This window comes from Euprymna scolopes, chromosome 28, assembly GCF_053919585.1.
Source record: "Euprymna scolopes isolate OS-2025 chromosome 28, ASM5391958v1, whole genome shotgun sequence".
Taxonomy (NCBI): domain Eukaryota; kingdom Metazoa; phylum Mollusca; class Cephalopoda; order Sepiida; family Sepiolidae; genus Euprymna; species Euprymna scolopes.
The window spans coordinates 95,636,177-95,655,937 of NC_136509.1; the positions used below are offsets into that span (position 1 = coordinate 95,636,177).

The window sequence follows — 19,761 nt, forward strand, 5'->3', positions numbered from 1 at the left end:
CTGGAGCACAAGAGGGTTGCTCATTTTAATGGTACCACTCTCGCCTTCATAGCTTTTCAACGTTTTAGACTTTGAAATAAAAAAATAGGCGGCCTTACTTTTGGAACGATACTCTGGTTGTGTGTGTGTGTGTATCAATCAAAGCAATGAGAATGAAATGTTACCCGATACAAGCATGTGTAAATTTAAACCTAATATAAATATTAATATTTATATATTAATGCCAACCAAATAAAAAAGCTCAATAAAAATGCAACAGGGATTACAGCTTGTCATAAAGAAAAGAAATTAAGGCTGTAAATTAAAATTTACAAGTAAAATTATTGTTCGACAGAATACTCCAAAAACAATTTTCAAAAAATTCCTTATTCTGTGGAGTTTCAAGGTTTGTCATAAAATGCAAAAATATGTGTTTTTGCAATTTATGACAAACCATCATAAAGTGCTGCTTTCATTTAATGCCATAACCAGCAAATTTTAGCTCGGCTATAATAATAATTTGCTAATTTTTTTCTTTCTGCTAAAGAAAAAAATAGCATTCTTTGAAACTCTGCAGAATAAGGATTTCTTGAAAATTTATTTAGGAGTACTCTATCGAACAAGAAATTTTCTTGTAAATTTTAATTTACAGTTTGGATTTGTTTTCCTTATATAAACACATACGAAGGCATATATATATAAATAAATAATGGTTGTATAGTTTGGTTTCCTAGATATAGATCCACTGAAATCCATGTGATTATTAGAAAGTGCTCAATGGAGGACAGAGCAGGTACAGTGATGATCATATTTATTGGCACGGTAAAATAAAAGTTAAATTTTGTCTAATAAATTCTAAAGAAGGGATTAAATTAAAGAAAATAACAAAGTATATTATGTATTTTTAACTGGCCTTTCCGATGCAATAATTTTGAACAAGGGTTTTTTGCAATTATGTTTGTTGTTCCTTTGTTATTTATTTTTTCTAAAATCCGATTGCTGCATCGGAAAGGCCAGTTAAAAATACATAATATACTTTGTTATTTTCTTTAATTTAATCCCTTTTTTAGAATTTATTAGACAAAATTTAACTTTTATTTTACCGTGCCAATAAATATGATCATCACTGTATATAGTATGTTTATTATACAAACATTATTGGTTACATATGCGCATATATGTTTCAGTGAACTCTCAATTCAGAGAGACCTACCTCATCAGACCAAAAAAAAGAAGCAACACTGTAATGAAAATCAAGGTTCATTCGTTTTGTATGTGAAAAAAGATATCTGGGTGCGATTTAAACCTTGAAAGAAATGGGGAGGATGCATAGTTTGTGAATCCTCCTAACCTCAACTACTTGCATTCACAAGTTATATATCCTCCCTCTTTCTTTCAGGGTTTCAATCACACCCAGATATCTTTTTCTTATACACAAAATGTATGAACCTTGATTTTCATTTCATTGTTGCTTCTTTTTTTTTTGGTCTTATGAGGTGGGTCTCTCTAAATGGAGATTTCACTGAAACATGTTTGTACATATGTAACCAGTTTTAGATTTTTTTATTAAAAAATAGGAGGCCTTACTTTTGAAACTACACATGTGTGTGTATATATACACACACACACACTGTTGGACAGCTAATTTATAAGAAAGATGCAACCATTTATTATGGTCTATGTGAGAGGTAGGTTATCTTATACAATACATATAATGCCAAAAAACAGGCATCAAATAATAGAAAGGAATTATCATCATCGATTGCAGGTTCTTTCACTTGTCTAATTATTTGACAAAGGAATGTTCGTTCACATAAAATCATGTTACTGCGAAATAATCATGTGTGTACATCTCTATGGTATTCACCCCGTCTACCCTTTATTCTGCTGATAAAAACCAAAGCCGTGGAGAAAACTGATATGAAGAACAAATTTCAAAGAAATACTCAATATTTAGAGGGATAATAAATGTTATACGGCTCGTATGGTCGCTTGGCTGGAGGTCCCATATAAGGATTTGTTTGGGCATAATATCGTTGCCAGTCCTGGTTATAATTGTAGGTATATGCATCCCTCGGAAAGCTTGTATTCCTGTAAAAATCTGTTCTTCTCCTGTCTCGATACGAGTCAGGTGTTTGTCTGTGAGTGGCAGGGTCAGCCATCGGTTGATCAAACCGCCTGCTGAGCAGAGAGTCAAGTCTCCGGCCACTGTCTCCTCTGTGATCAGATATAGTTCGCAGCCGTTCAGGCTCATAACGCCGAGATGCAATGCCAGAAACCGTGAGTATTGGAGCCCCTATTGGTTCTTGTGTTTTGCTGGCCGTTTCCGTCTCTTCAGCAGTGCCACTATCAATCGACTGGTTTGACTCGCCCTCTTCTGGGTTGCTCTCCACACCTGTGTCTTCCTCCAGTGGTATAGAGGTCAGGTTACGTACCGTCCCGACTGTGTCCGTTAGCTCGGGAAGAGAGTCAACTATGGGCGGGGTCACTAAATTGCTAGTTGTTTTACGCTTCAATTTTTCCGTAAATTCTCTTTGGTCATCAAGGAACTCTGACTGGGAAAGCAAACGGTTTACTCTACCTGTGTAGACAGACGCTGCATTTCCATTTGGTGGAGCTGGTGGCTGGGGCGGAGGTTTTGCTCCCTGCATTGAGTCGGGTAACGTACTCATGCTGTCCGAGGAGCTGGAGTAATCTTGCAGGACTGAACACCCCATGGGTCTAGCATGAGGTGGTGGTGGACACATTGTCATTGGGGGTGGCGGTACACTAGTATCATGAGGTGGAGGTTGACTCATCCAGGGGGGAGGCATCGGACAAGGCTCAGGACTTGTCTGACCCTGGGGACTGCTATTATAGCCATCGGAAGGATCACTGGCAGTGCTTATTGGACAGTACGATGCATTCATGTCAAGTTTCCAAGGACTATGAGGTGGTAAGGGGTTTTCAGCAGGGTGAAAAGGAGGAGCGATCCCAGGCATTACCATCTGGTCATGTCTTTGAATGTTGGGCATACCCACAGATTCTGGGGGTTGCATTGAGGACAAACCTGGCGGGGGAATATTTTCATTACCAGGGTTGACCATACCAGGAGGTAAGCATTCTGGAGGTGGAACAGGGGTAAGACCTGATGGAAGGGATTCAGGGAGTGGCGGCGGCATTGGTACCATGCCTGGCAGGTGATCAGGTGGTGGGGGTGGTCCCATCAGTGGTGGCCTTTGAGATACCGATGCCATCCCTATCTGTTCGTGATGTTGTGGGGACAGCATTTGTGGGGGCATGTTGGGAGGAGGGGGAGGAGGGGGTGGTGGTGGGGGAGGGGGTGCAGAGGTGATCATGTTGGGGAGATCGTCAGGAGGGCCATGCTGGGCTTTCCAGGCAGCCCACGACTGTGGTGGCGTTGTCTGGCTGTGCTGAGGAGATTGGTTCGATATCGACACGGGGACGGGCCCTAAACCAGGAGGGGGCAGATGGGTGGGAATCAGGGGTTGGTTGAGATCAACGGGGGTTTCTTTTGATTTTGTATCATCATATGATGTAAACTGCTTCATGCCGGTGTTCATGAGGTTTTGCAAAAAGCTGGCGGTGCTCGTCTTGGGCGACTTCTGCGTCTGATTGATAAGCTTCGTGAGAAAATCAATGGGGTTTTCCCTGGTCGTCTGTTCTTCTTTCTCATCCTGCACTGGTGTACCCCCACCCTCATCATTGAGCGGGGTACTGCTCCCCTCATCGTTTGATAGAGGTGGCGAATCATAAGCTGTAGTTGCTGCTGCCACCGATGCAAGGCGACTGGAAGAAGACGATGACGAACTAGAATTGTGCATACCACTACCACCACCACTACTACTACCGCTGCTCGAGTGCCCCTTCCGATTGCTACTTTTGTGGGAGGAGTGGGCTGGACTAGTTCGGATACTTGATCCGTCGAGCCAGTCAGGGCTCTCATCCGAAGCTGTTGTGCTACTGCGGCTATGCTTGCGGTCAGAGTGGTAGCGGTGTTCTTTTCTCGACGATGGTTGTTGTACAGGCGGAGTCGGGGTCGGTGATGGCACTTCGTCAATAGGACTCGGAATGGTGGCACCAAGTTGCAAATTGGGTAACATACTAGCAATCCGTTTCTCAAGACTGTTACATTCTTCTGCCTTGTTATTGCTGTCGGCACCTGCTGAAGAAAAAGATCAGATAGGGAAAAGAAATTTATTCAGGTGTTCAATTAAAAAAAAAAAGTTTTCATTATATTTCATATACATAGTAGATACTTTGTGTAGTTTACAATTCATTAATATCATTTTAGTTTCAATTTTTTAATTTAAAAATGAAAATTTAAAAAAATAAAAGGGAAAGGTAGTTTGCTTAAAGCATTGCTGGTAAGCAAATATGTAAATGTATAAGAAGGTTGTAGCCATGTAGAATATCGGAGTGTTGAAATGATGTGACGCATGAATAAAAACAGACAAACGAAAGTCTTGTTGATTTTATAAATCTTCATATATCTATTTTTCAAAATAACACACACACACACACACACACACACACACACACACACACACACACACACACACACACAGGGTGTTCTAAAAAATTTGATGTCATTTCACAAGCCAATAATTTTGGCAATTTTCATTGAAATGAGCTTGTATAAAAACAGCTTGTATAATTCATAATCAGGGGATATGTAAAACAATTCGACTATGTCCCTCTTCTTCCTGCTAATGTTGGACAACTCAAGCAGAGAATCACTGCCGCACTGAAGAATGTTATCAAAAACATGCTGCAGCGTATTTGGACGAGTTTGATTACCGACTTGACGTGTGCAGAATAACAGGAGTGTTTTTTTGAAATGTTAACTAATAAAACTTATGATGTTTAACAAAGTTCCTGCAGTTTCATTAAGATAGAATGAGTTGTTTCTAAGATATTAGCATTTAAAATCATGTCAAATTTTTTGGGTCACCCTGTATGTATGTATGTATATATATATATATATATATTTATTACAAAAGGATAACCACACATCAAGGTCCAGAGGACTCTTGAGGATAAAGCCTAATATGTGTATAGTAATCTTTGGGACAGTAGTATAATAATCATTAGCAGCGGAAATTTGATATGATTAGATTATTTAAGAGGATGGTTCAATAAGAACTTGTTTATGTTGAACTTGAAGACGATAATATTATAGATGACTGGAAAGCAGACCACTGGAACAGAGTTCCACAGGCAGGCAGTTCTAGAAAAGAAACTTTGTTCATAGAATCCACGTTTTGTTTTCGGCACCGATAGAGTGGGGATTTTTTTTATAAATTAGTAAATATGGACATATTGTTTAATATAACCAGGATTGTAAATGTCTTTGATAATTTAAGGAATATAGTTCTTTTTTTTTCTTTTCTTTTGTTTTTTTTTGAAAAATAGATGTTATTCTTGAAATTGTCAAAGATATTTACCATCCTGGTTATTTAAAGAGTAAGTCCATATTTACTAACTTATATATGCGAATGATTTTGACAAATAAATAGATGTATGAAAATTTATAAAATCAACAAGACCTTCATTTGTCTTTTTTTTTTGTACATCACATCATTTCAATACCCTGGTATTCTACATTGCTCCAGTGATTCTTATATGCTGATATAAAAAAACGCGCGAGTCACAAAGAAATGAGAAGTAAGAAAAGGTGCTCAAATGTAAGACATATAACGCCTATGTTTACAGATAAGTTAAAATATGAATTATCTACCTTGCATAGTGAACTCATTAAGTCATTATTTAAAATTGTTTCCATTATAATAATCTTCCGAGCTGGAATAATCATTTTTGGAAAGAAAATGAATCAAATATATCACTAGTCAGAATTAAACTTGCTTGATGGATTGTTGCTTAGGTCTAACATGAAAAATCTGACATGGTAACTATTTTTTTTTTTTTTTTTTTTTTTTTTACACAGTGGTCACCACTTGTCAAGGCTCGGAAGCCACTCAGAGATAAGGGTTATTGCAAGTACATTACGTTAGTGTGGAGATTTGATGAAGTGTTTACTTAAGGGGGTGGTTCATTAGGAATTTGTTAACGTTGGACTTGAAGACATCCAAGTTGTAGTCAGGTGGAAAGCAGGCAGACGGAAAAGAGTTACACAGGTGTACAGTTCTAAGAAAGAAGCTTTATTCATGGAATCCACGTTTTGATTTAGGCACAGATAAAGAGTGGGGGAAATTTTTCACTGTGGATTCGGCTAGACGGGTGTTTTTCGTGAAAGATTGGTGAGGGGGGGGGGACCAGAGATTGGAGTTCAGACGAGCACCTGCCATGGAAATAACGATAAAACAAGGATAGGCTCGCAACGTCTCTTCTGTGGAAGAGAGGTTGCAGAGTAGAGAAAAGGGCATCCCCCACTAAGCCAAGAAGTCTATTTTGTACTCTGTCAAGGCAGGATAGGCTGTTTTTAGCAGCTCCTGCCCAGATATGGCAGCAGTATTCCATCCTTGGACGTACTTGGCTTTTATATAGATAGAGAATTGCATCAGTAGTGAGATATCTTCTGGAGCGGTAGACCGATCCCACCATCTTTCCAGCGACCTTGGCAACAGACTTGATGTACGTGTTCCATTTCAGATCAGGAGTAAAGGTCAAACCCAGAAGCTTGTCAAAACATGGGGCCTCTCCAAGACGAGAGCAATCCATCCCAATTGATGCCAGATGGGGATCAGAGCGCTGATGATGTATCTATCTATTAGAAAAACAAAATGTTCCAAATAACGTTTGCTGGAATATGACAGTTTTCATCATCCAAATACTAGGTCTATTTTTATTTTATTTTACATATTTAGAAAAGCGTGAAAGCCCCATCGAATTGAGTATTAGGTTTATTAATGAAAATTAAAAAAGATATGAATATTTAAATTCAATCACACCCCAAAATAAATTCCACTAAACGATGTCCAAAAAGAAACTAGTATTGGAAATAGTTGAATGTTGGAAGTTTCAGGATCTATGCTGTAGGCACTGGGAAGCATTATTTGGACACAGTATCTTTTTTCTTTTCTTTTTTTTTTGATTACTTGTGCCCTGACTAGGGTCAGTTATTAATGTCACAATTAAATTAAATGTGATATTGAAATCTTATTGGTTTTTCTTCTCTATTATTTATAAACTGTTAGATATTTATTGTAATTTTCTCTGAATTATATATATATATATATTTAAATAAGGGAGTAGTCACCAACAATGTGTATTTTTTAACATTTTATTATTCCGTGTCTTGGTTTTTCATTGAGAATTATGTTTGGATCATTGTAATAATGTTTTTAAGTCATTGAAATTTAAAAACATTATTACAATGATCCAAACATAATTCTCAATGAAAAACCAAGACACGGAATAATAAAATGTTAAAAAATACACATTGTTGGTGACTACTCCCTTATTTAAATATACATCTTTCTTTTGTTGGAATTTCTTAACCCATTTTATTTATATATATATATATATATATATATATATATATATATATATATATATATATATAATTATTTTTTTTACTATAATAATTAAATATATATATATAGTTTTTTTTCTGTAAAAGTCTGAGGAAGCTACAGACGGCCAAAAAAACGGCTGGGTAGCTGAAACAATAATGTAACTTAACAGAAAGATACGGTAATAAAAAATAAAACGTATACATATATATATATATATATATATATATATATATATATATATATATATATAGCCTGGCGAATCCTCACAAGGTGAACCACAGAAAATTCTATGTAACTTAATTGTCATATATATTTTGAAAATTTTTGAAATAAATACTATCATTGGAATTCAAAATATTGGACAGTTTAAAGGAGCGTTTCTTCATGTTTATTTACTGTTTAACTTTTAATTTTTCCGTTATATGTGTATATGTACTGTGTACATGTGACTGACGTGGCACCAATATTCCTCCTCCTCCTCCTTCCTCTTCTTTTTCTCCATGTATGATCATCACTTTCACTACACTGATGAAGACTGAAGGATCGGTGGAAAATTATGTACTTGTAAAAAATGTTAAAAGTTTTTTCATAAGTATTCCTGCATGTCACCAATAGAAAACTTTAAGCTTTTATACTTTTCGTATTCTTTTTTTTTTTTTTTTTTTTTACATTTTCATATATATATATATATATATATATATATATATATATGAACAAATGATTAATAAAACATGTTAAAAGACATCTTGAAAAAGAGTTAAAAACATATTTAATTTTAAAAAAGGAAACACAAGATAAGTGGATAGTCCTTAATCTGCGGAGTTTCGAAGAAATACTCTCCTTCTCATCAGAGGGCAGGAATTAGCAAAATGCAGGATCGGATTTTGCATATAAAAGTATTTAATGAAACTACAAGTAAGTCACAGATCTTACTTGGTTAAAAAAAAGGGTGAGGTAAGGGGAACAGGAGGCAAAAGAAAAATGATAAAAAGATTTCACATGAATGGACAGTCCGGTGAAGGGTAAAAATCCAAAAATGGTAAAATCCAAAACAGTCGAATTTAAAATTTCAATCCAATGGGTAAATTAAATTATATATATATATATATATATATATGAAAAAAAAAAAAAAAAAGAGTTATAATGTCATAAGATGTCTGATATACAAGAGTAACCCCTAATATGAGAGTATGCTCAATATTTTAAATAACGCACAGCAATAACGAAACACATAAAACAATAAAAAATAATATTCACATATGAAAAGGTTACATGAATCCTTTTTTTGTTTGTTTTATGTGTGTGCGTGTGTGTATGTATGTGTATACATATATATATATACATACACACACAAATAGTGGGTAATATTATAAAGTAAAAATGCGATTAGACATTGATTAATACCGGCAGTTTCAGAGGGTGTGGGAAATCCAGCCTGTTGTGCTGTGCGATATCCGGCAGCTCCATCTTCAGTCAGCAAGCCTAATGGCGAATTATTGGGAATGTAAGAATCTTCATGAAAAAAAATAAAAAATAAGAAAATAAAAATAAAATTAACAAAATAATATATCTAAAGAATATAAAAGTTTTTTCATTTATGATCCTATAACCTAAAATGTCTGACTGTTATCTAGATCAATAATGCAGCATAATATTTTTGAAATATAGTACAACACTTTGATTTATTGATTATTCTTAAAATCGATTATTCTACTAGTTAGCTTAGTTAATCAACATTTGTTTCCCTAAAGCTTTTGCTCCTATATATTGAAATATTCAATTTTGCTTAAAAAAAAAAACAATAGAAGACTTCTTTTACTTTAAAGTGTTCTCATTGGTAATCTGCAATTAATTAATTGACCTATTACCAACTTTCTGTCATTTTCACCCTCTCTCACATTATGTTGTTTAACTCCCTCCCTCCTACTCTACTTTATACGTCATTAGTCACTCTTGTTTCTGTCAGTTTCTCCTTTCTTTTTGTTATAAACATTCAAAGATAATAAAAAGAGGAAACAACAAAGTTTGGAATAATCCATTTTCTATCATATAAATCTCAAACGTTGGTGTGTTTGTGCGTTCGGATGTCCACTAAAAACTATATCGGACCGGATCAAAACGGTACCATGTGAAAGAGTGATGTCTCTGATGCATAATATGTGAAAATTAGATTAAAAGATTAATTCTGTGGTGGTCAACAAAACCATTTCTTGCAAGGGAAGGGGGGGGGTCACTTTTTGTGTCGCCATTCTCGCAGGTCTCGCACACGTATCAAACTGAACTATGTTTAAAAATGTTATTTTGCAGGGTCACGACGTCATGAGTTGTGTGATGGGCAAACATGTGTGCCAGTAATATTTTTCTTTTCTTTCCCTCTTTAGTGTTTCAGGTTCGACCCTGCCTACTGCGGCTAATTTTTTTTTTTTTTTTTTGTGGTCACACGGATACTCGCTGCTATTTTGATTGAAAAAATGTTGCTTCTATTCATTTATTTATTTTTCTTTTTTAGCGATTCTGTCCTTTTGGAGGGTTGCTCAATATCCTTAGTATAGCAGCTGTGTTCAACCGGAATTTCATGTCTACCTGGGCAATGCCGGGTATTCGCTCGGATGCTTAATGTGTGAAAATAAGAAAAAAAAGACTAATTCTGTGATGGTCAACTAAACCATTTCTCGCAAGGAGAATTATTTTTTGCGGAGAGATTTTCGCAATTCACGCATGTGTAGCAGATTGAAAGTTTGTTTATTAATGTTATTTTGCAGCATCATGACGTCAGAAGTCATCGTGGCCGTGACAGCTATCACTTTAGCTTTTTTCCCCCATCTTTTCCTCTTTCGCGTTTCAGGTTTGAGCCTGCCTACCGCGGCTAATTTTTTTTTTCTTTTTGCAGTAGCATGGGCACTTGCTATTTTGATTGAAAGAAAAGTTGTTTTGATTAATTTTTTTTATTTATTTATTTTTTTTTTTTTAGGATAGGAGATCCGGAGAATAGCTTCTTCTTTCCGTATACCTGGTGGGGTTATTCGTTTTTTTGGTGATTCCGTTCTTTTGTGGGGTATCCATGAAAGTGCTCATTATCCTTAATATAGTAGCTGTGTCCAAACTGAACCTCCTGTCCACCCAGGCAATGCTGGGTATCCATGCTAGTCTTCTATTATATAAAGGGCAAATGTTTGTGTTTATATGTCCACTAAAAACTTATGTCATGCGTATCGTACAGCCACCAATACAGCACTGTTAGAGCGATCTCTCGGGCAAAAAAATATAGAAAAATCGTCAATTATTTCACGTAAAAATATCGTTTTGCTTGAAGACTGGTCAGATAAAAACCTTGCTTTCAACGTGATTTGCAAACCGTACATGCGCGAATCATCAATACGTTCTGTCGTTTTAAATAGCTAAATTTGCGACATTATAGTATCTGTGTTCTTGTGGACCCATTGATAAAAGAATGTGGTTACTAACTTCAGTTATGCGATTTTGCACCCAGTACGAATCATTTTCTTTTTGCTTACAAAATTTTGCTTTCTGTATCACTTCTAACTGATGGTACCCAAGTCCTGTTGTTTTTTTTTTGTTTGTTTTTTGTTAAACGTCACAATCCCAAAATCACAACAGATACCAGAGTCTGGATTTATGAAATGCTAGTTCAGATGATCCTTCTCTATGACTGCGAGACCTGGCCGAGGAGAGGTGCGGATCTGAACAGATTGGTAGTGTTTAAACTTTACTACCTCTGCTGAATTCTGCCGGTCTGCTCACACCGTTTTGTCTCCAATACACAAATCTGGGCACAATACAGGATCATCCCTCTTAACTAAACGCTTTTAGTGTGCTGCAACACAGGAGAGTTTCTCCACAAAGCAATAGCTCCAGAATCACTCTAAAATCTGCAAAGACACCTGAGAGGCCAGCTAAAACAGTGATTATAAGCCATCAAAGCAGACTGCGAACCTAGCTCAGGTTCACATGTCTATGATGTTTGTCACTGGTCACAGGACTGGCAGTGCATGTGTAGTCTGTTTATCCAGGATGCTGTATGTTCTATGGAAGGAGCCAACTCAGCCCATCCTGAATGAATGTCGCCAAAGTCCAGCAAGGACTTAAATTACTTACCATCATAAGCGTCATCCTCTGTTACTTCTTTCTGATCAGCCATTTGGTTGGAATCGGACGAAGGAGAAGGCGGCCAAGTGATTGACTGTGGAGACATTTCAGCATTGGCCTCTGAAATATTAAAAAAAAAAAAAAAAAATGTAAATCAATTGAAATCATCAACAACCTGTAGTAAAATAAATGCAGGCATCAGAGAAGCTGGAAGAAAAGAGAAAACCAAAGATGAAGCTGGGAAAAAATTCCTAAGGAAAATTTAATTTTTTTTTCAAATAAATAAATAAATAAATAATAGAAAAGAAGAAAAGTGTTTTTATAACCAAAAGTTTGACCAAATAATTGGCTTATCTATGACATGCACGCGTGAGTTTGTCATGTTTTTTATTTATTACTAGTGAATCATCACTATTTATTAATCCATTTAATGATCAGACTTAAGATGGATAGGGTTGGGAGTTGAAGGATGAATATTATGAGAGGATTGAGAAGAATAAATGACATGATTAAAATTTGACGAATTAAAAGAGTTGGATCTCGACTGGGCAACGTCGAAAAGATGCTGGTCGACAATTATGATTATTCAAGCCTAAAAGTTTTGGCTGCTAAAATATGTTTTAGAATACTAAAAAATATGGAGAATATTTATTTTCATTTATTACTTCCCAGGAATGTTAACTTGATAGATAGAATTTAAGCTAACGATAATATAAACAAAGATATGCGACAAAAAACTAGCAAGGATCCTTAGGCTATGTGTAGTGATAGTGTAATAGAAAAGATACACACGAGAAACGTAGAATTTTAGTTATGAGGAAGATTGGTTTGATACGCAACGCTTTAGCGGACGGACAAGGTTTTTGGACTTTGACATCCTCCAAAAACCTTGTCCGTCCGTTTTGATGTCTGTGGAAGTTAAAATGGAGCGACTTAGCAAGATGTAGTTGTATACAAAGCGTGCCGACTCTGAAAACAACCCCACAAGGAATAAATGAAATATCCCTATATAATTTCGGCTATGGTGTTTCCACTTCTCGGAGAAAAGCATTTTTGATTTCAGGACGTATGAAAGAAAGATTTGAGATATGGTCTTTTATTGGTTTTCCCAACGACGACGATGTTTGTCTCTTGTTTAAACCCTGTTGATAAACTGTTAATATATGTATACACACATCAACACAACAAACAACAATAAACACTAGAAAATCACAGATCACAGCACGGTTAAGACTGTCATAAATGCTATATGTACGGTTATAAATATACACTAGACAAGCCACATATCAGAACGTTTAACACTCATAAATTACCAGAGACTCATTATATATACACTCCCCATAATAGACTACATTACATATACCCAGTTTTGGTGCAGTTTGATTATAGATTCTGCAAAATAGGTCGTAAAATAACCTGGGTTACAAAAAAAATAAAAAACAATGTAGTAAAAAGGGGTCCAATTTTGTTTAAAGAAAAATAATAGAATCAAGAAATTTATCGTTTCTAAGAAAATAGTTATGTTGAACAAATGCGAAAGAGGAGAAGTTCAGTTCTCTTTCTGTTCTGGAGAAAGAGAACTGAACTTCTCCTCTTTCGCATGCGATATATGACTGTCTTCCTGTACATCCTCGCCTAGAAATCCTGATGATGTCCCCTGAAATAGGGACGAAACGTTGATTTTATTTTTGTTTTTACTCTTTTAGGTTTTTCCTTTTTATTCACATTATATATATATATATATATATATATATATATATATATATATATATAGTCTTGGAAGTTTTTAACCTTTAAAACTATACAAAAAAAAAAAATTATTTTTTATCATTTGTTAGAAAACTATTCAGTCAGTAAGTCTTTCAATCACCAGCAATCACTGCATAAACTTGCTCTCTCGAATTCACTATAGTACCAGCAATAATTTATTTTTTAAGGGATCATCAGTTGTTTACCATGAAACACTGTTTCGAGGATTTAAAAACAAAACAGTATATTACACCATGGCATCCTAGCAGTGTTAATCAAACACTACCTCCCTTATATATATATATATATATATTATATATAAATATATGTTAACTTGAATTATATTATTAATTGTAAAAAAAAAAAAGTAATATGTTAAACTGTATTATATTATTAATTGTAAAAAAAAAAAATGTTCTGTAAGTGAAAAGAAATATTTGTGACAATGTGATTATTATCATTTTGTTTCCGAAGATTGTTATGAATCGGTCAGTCACAACTCAAAACAAGACGACAAATGCTGCTGTGTTGAGGTATTTCTCTTTTTGTTGTTGGGTCCTAAAAATAATGTTCAGACGATGCCCGGGATAAATGTACATTTTGTGTCAAGTTTGCAATATTGAACTTTTGAGCTTTCCGGGGGGGGGGGGGGAGAAACAATGGAACTTTGTGGCTCTATGTGTAATGTCCTAACTTGACATGAAAATTTTGTGTTTCAGTTTTAACAGAACTGATTTTATTATTTTCTGGAAATGTTTCATCGTTAATTATGTAAGGTTTATTGGAAACTGGGAAATGTAATTGTAAGGTTGCATGTATGTTTTGTTGTCTTGAGTTGGCACACTGTACATGACGGAAATAAGAAAATAAAATCAGTGAAAGATTTAAAAAAAGATGAAAAAAAAAAGAAAAAAAGGAAAAAAAGGAAAAATTCAGTGAATATACTGGGAGCTAAATTGATGGTTAGAAAGATTAGGCTTAAGGTATAAGAAGGGACGTGTTAATTGGCTGCAAATTATTTTTATTATTTTCAAGGAGTGATTCGCAAAAATAAAAAAAATTTTTTTGTTTGTTTTCAGGATTATCTGATCTCGTGTGGAGATTAACTTGGAACGGAAATGGGAAACTTCCAAGCATGGAAATCCATAAAAAAAAGAGTATATTGTTCTATTAAATTATTTAAACAATAAAAGTTTAACTTTGTCTGTTTTATTTAAAAAAAAAACTTGAAAAGATATTTTTTTCTTAGTAGTGAGCTTTGAAGATAGTCAGTGAAAGGAATACAATCGGCAAAAGATAAGCGTTTCATTATTTCTAGTCGCCACTTTGAAAAATCACTCGCAAATGCGACTGTTTCTCTCGCAATGTCATTCTCTCGCCCTGTCATTCAACTTTTAAACACACACAAAAAAATGTATCATCTTTACACACACACACACACAAAAAAAAAACAAACAAAAAAACAAAAGAAACAATATGACTATTCTTCATGGAAACGTCTCAGCTTACAAACCACTTTTTGATATTTGCATATTGGCTTTGAAAAAAGATATTTTTGTTTATTATTTGCCTCTCTTTTAAACAAAACAATCCATTTGATTAGGATATTGTTGTTTCAATGACAACCATCTTAAAGCTGAAAAGTTCAAGATAAACGAATTATTTTACTGTTAAGCAAATATTTATGTAAATCAATTTCTAAAAATATATACACAACACTTTTGATTATAAATTTATCTGTAGCATCTGTAGCTACCCGGACAATGCCAAATAACCCTTGTAAAATTGAAATAACCTTTAGGAAAGATTTACCAAGACCCAAATAAAGAGGTGGAGGGGGCAGAAATGGGAAATATTTACAGAATGTTTTTAAGTCAGAATTCAAAGCAAAAATGAAAAAGGCAGAACATTTTATAATTAACAATAAACAAGAGCAAATAAATGTTTCATTTTTAAATGACTTTTTTTAAATTTAAGAAAAAAAAAATAGATTTAACTAAAAATAGAAAGTACAAACTTGTTGAATCTCTTTAAATGAATAAAATTATTAAAATCAAAAATATTTGAAGCAAATTAGCTGAATTAATAAAATGCTAATAGATGACATGAAGGAAAACTTTAAAGAAAGTCAAACATTAAAAAATTAAAAAAATGATGCATGCGTGTGGTAGCGTAAATTTCTTTGCGATTAAAAAATGCATGTGGCTATGTATGGATATGTATGCGTATATGTGGGTGTCAATTGGAGGTATATGCGTATATATCTGTACACTTATGCACATAAATTTTTATGTAGAAGTTACTAATGGTCTATGGTTAAAAAATATAAATATTATTATTATTAATACGCACCGAGTGGCCTTCAAGCCAAGACCACATTTAAGTATCTGCTCTGATATTGCACTTAACCTTTTTTGTCCTCGATTAGTGAATGAGAATTCCTTCAGGACCGAGACAATTTTTATTCTTATTTTTATATTAATTAATATTAATTTTTATTTTTGTTTTTGTCCCTATTCAGTGCGCCATTTTTGTAAGGGGGAGGGTTTACTCTGCATTAAAAGCTGACATTGTCTCTAACTCTGCCCTCGTGGGGAGGTTTATTATTATTATTTAAAACTATCACCTTTGTTATTAATATTTTACTATATTATCATTATGATAACTATTAATAACATTATTTTTACGTACAACAAATTTGTTTCAATTCCCAACCATTCATTATAGATATTGAAATCAATTGCATCTCTTTTTTTTTGCCATTTGAATTAAACGTTAATACATTTCAAAATATTTTTTAAAAATAAAAAAATATAGCATTCTTCTTCTTCCACAAACGGTTAAAATAATTCACATGAACTCTTTTGAACATTGTTCCAAGGAATGAACGCTGTCCATACTACAAATACTACAGTTTTTTTTTCATCTTACATTTTGAGACATTTTTGTGACCAAGAGCGGAGGACCGCTTGAAATATAAAAAATGAAAGATTAAATACAAAAATTAACATCGTTTTCATGCTTCAAAAAACCTCATAACCTTTAAATCACTATCCTAGAAGCATACGTGGACTTTTAACATTAGAGAGAAAGAGAGAGAGAGAGAAATGAACTTCAGAAAAACATTTTCTGAAAACAAAACCTCATAGAGAGTTAAAGAAAATTTTATAAACCAAAAATTATTTTAAAATCCAAGAAGAAAATAAATAAAATATGAAAACAAATGTAAAGTTAATGACTAAAAAGAAATGAAAGGTTAACAGTAGGCGAAAAGATGGAGGTTTTAGTTAAATTGAAATTCATCAAGTTTGACCTACCATCGTGTTTCATGGTGATCTGGGTAACGCTCGAGATAGGCTGAATGATGCACTTTGTGGTGTTGGTGCCGTCTGCAACCACAACGGAATTCAAACACAAAGACGGATGTGAAGGAGAAGGAAGAAGAGGAGGAGGATGACTAGAAGCTGGCACTGAAAGACAACATTACGATGTCTTCAAGATTTCAGACCAGAAGAGAACAACGACAAAAACAATCTCATTGAATCAAAATAGGGATACACAAATACAATCGTGTTCAATAAAATATGCAGAGGCAATATTGTTGAAAAAAGGGCAACGCAGAAGCAATATTGTTGGAGGGGAAAAAAAAACAAAAAAACAAAAAAAAACAAAAACGGACAGATGCAGAAATAATATTGTTGGAAAAAAGGGGATGCAGTAAAAATATTGTCGAAAAAAAAAAAAAAAAAGGGATGCAGAAAAGTATCCTTGAAAAAAAGGGGATGCAGAAATAATATTGTTGAAAAAGAAAAAAAAATGGGATGCAGAAATAAAATTGATAAAAAAAAGGGGGGGGGGTTAGAAAAAATGTTGTTAAATAGGGGGTGTAGTGATATTGTTGAAAAATGGGAAGGCAGAAAAAATGGGGGTGCAGAAATAATATTGTTGAAAAAAAAAAAAAAAAAAAAAAAAAGAGTGCAGAAGTTATATTGTTGAAAAAAGGGAATGTAGAAATAATATTGTTGAAAAAAAAAGGGGGGGGGTCCAGAAACAGTATTGTTGAAAAAAAAGGGGATGCGGAAACAATAACAAGCATACAAAACAAAGTCACAAATCAGTTTTGAATGTCATATATAACACCTCACTCAATAAATCCCTGGCCAAAGATGGTGCAATTAATTTTTTTTTAAATCCATGATTTTTTTTTATAAAATACTAACCTTCAAACAACGTGTCAAAATTTGAGTTCAATCAGATTATTAATTTACAAAGTTGAAAATTTCAAAATAATGGGAAAATCTCAATTTTGTGTGTTGCATCGCTATTTGATATGAAAAATTACTGTTCAAGCAAAGCAAAGTATCAACCGGTATATTTTAACCCTTTAATGTCCAAATTATTTTGAGAAACTTAAAAATATTTTTGATTCCCCCCCACCCCAATCGAAAAGGTCTAAGTAAACAACCTGAACACAATTTTTATTAAACGTTTTATTAATAACAAAAATAATGAAAGAGGATGGTATGGTCCAATCCGTCATACGACACAAAAAAATGAAACCGGACCAAATGAGTAACTGACAAAAGCAGGTGCCTATGCCTTCTGCAAGAACATATCTATCATATGCAATATATTAAAATAGTTACCTCCCTTTGATTAGCAGCTATAATGGCGTAAATGTCTACACTTTCATAGTCAGGTAACTAACATACGAACACACGCACATTCACAGCTGACCAAAGTGTGTGCGACCAGCTGTGTTGTATCAAACGACACCACAAAATATATGCATTTTAAACAGTATCAGCATCCTCTGCAACGCGTTCACTAGTAATAAGCTCTTTTTTTGCTTAAAGACGACCATACGGTCCTTCTAGACATTAAAGGGTAAACCCAAATTTTGCTTGTAAATTTCATTAAAATTAGCTAATTGTATAAAAAGAATGTTGAAAGTTTATTTTTTGTGTGCAATAAAAGTTTGAAACATTAAAAATATGTTTAGTGTAAGAAATAAAAACGAAAGGGCATGCCCATTAAAAAGAGAAAGATCTGTAGTGTGTAAGTAGATGAAAAAAGAAGGGAAGTCATTGTTTGATGTAACAAAAGTCTTCTACCATCTTCTATCTGCATTGCGCATCGTTTAAAGTATGGTGTGAGGTAGAGCAAGATATATCAAGCTGAGAGGAAGAGAGGACAAGAGGAAAAGACAAAGATAAAGCGAGAGAAAGAAATATTTTGAAATAAATTGAGTCAAATAATGAAAAAATAAGAACGTGACGAAGAAAGAAAAAGAAGATCAAGTCAAATGACAGAAAATAACAAAAATCTAGCGAATCATAAGATATTGATCTTTGTTTAAAACAAACAAAAAAACAAATTAAGAAGAAATTCAACTTTTCTGAATTTAAAGAAAAAGTGGTAATTATGCAGAATAAAGACCATGCTATCATCAAAATTTTCCGAGTAGTTTACACAAAACACCAGAAGATGCAGCATTAAAGCTTGTGATTTTTTTTTTCTTGTGCAAATGCTGGTCAATTTTTTCAATGAAAATATATTTTTTTCTGTTATTACAAAAATAATTCAATGAAAAATTATGTGCCCCAATAAAAATAATATTCTTTCTGTTGTTCAGAAGAAAATACAAAGAATAATTATTGGACAATTTTTACAAAACTAAAAAAAAAATTCAAATTCAAATCAATAATAATCAAAAAAAAAAAAAAAAAAACACTCATTGTACGGTAAGTTTCATGAATAGATATTTATTTTTTTAAATAACAAACAACTGATAGCAAACAAAATTTAAAAAAAAAAATTTTCTATGATTATTTTTTGTTCAAATCAAAATAAATATTTATTTAATTTTTTAATAATCAACCAATGATAACGTTGGCTGCTTTGGTTTCATTAGTTCAGCATTTCAGCACTTTTCAACATTTTATGTAAACTGTCATGAAAATTCTAATGATAGTATGGTCCTTATTCTGCATAAGTACTAAAAAAAGTGGAATTCTGCCTATATATATATATATATATATATATATATATATATATATATATATATAAATAAATAAATAAATAAATAAAAGCAGATATTTCACATTTCTTGGATGAAATCCACGAATGAACATTTGTGATAATATTAGTGGTGGGACGATTAATCGGAATCGGAATCGTTAATCGTAAGAATCGTGTATTTTGGGAGGTATCGGAATCGGAATCGCATCGTTAAAAAATACCTTAATTTTCCGATTCCTTCATTACGATTCTTTTAGTCTGATGTTGAAAAAAAGAAAATGTCCTGATATTTCTAACCACAAGAGAGAAATGTAGCATGTTATAAAAAGAAACCAAAGAAATTCATTACTAACAGGGCAAAGTGTCCCCTCCCTTACAAGATTCATTCATTCAGATCTATTGTAATCAAAACTACAAAAGAGTTAAC

At 33.6% G+C, this 19,761-nt stretch overlaps 1 protein-coding gene across 5 annotated transcripts in view; it reads right to left on the reverse strand.

The window, feature by feature from the left end:
- Positions 1–1,627: 1,627 nt before the first annotated feature.
- LOC145249741 (uncharacterized) overlaps positions 1,628–19,761 on the reverse strand; it is a 216,958-nt gene continuing 198,824 nt past the window's right edge. Inside the window, exons 10-13 of one of the 5 annotated variants that reach the window (XM_080111649.1) lie at positions 16,631–16,783; positions 11,574–11,684; positions 8,862–8,969; positions 1,628–4,144 (exon numbers count right to left, since the gene is read on the reverse strand). In XM_080111649.1, the coding sequence (XP_079967775.1) occupies positions 1,926–4,144; positions 8,862–8,969; positions 11,574–11,684; positions 16,631–16,783 (2,591 nt within the window). In that variant the 3' untranslated portion in view covers positions 1,628–1,925. The remainder of the gene's footprint in view (positions 4,145–8,861; positions 8,970–11,573; positions 11,685–16,630; positions 16,784–19,761) is intronic. The other 4 variants (XM_080111650.1, XM_080111652.1, XM_080111651.1 and 1 more) reach the window with 4 other exon arrangements.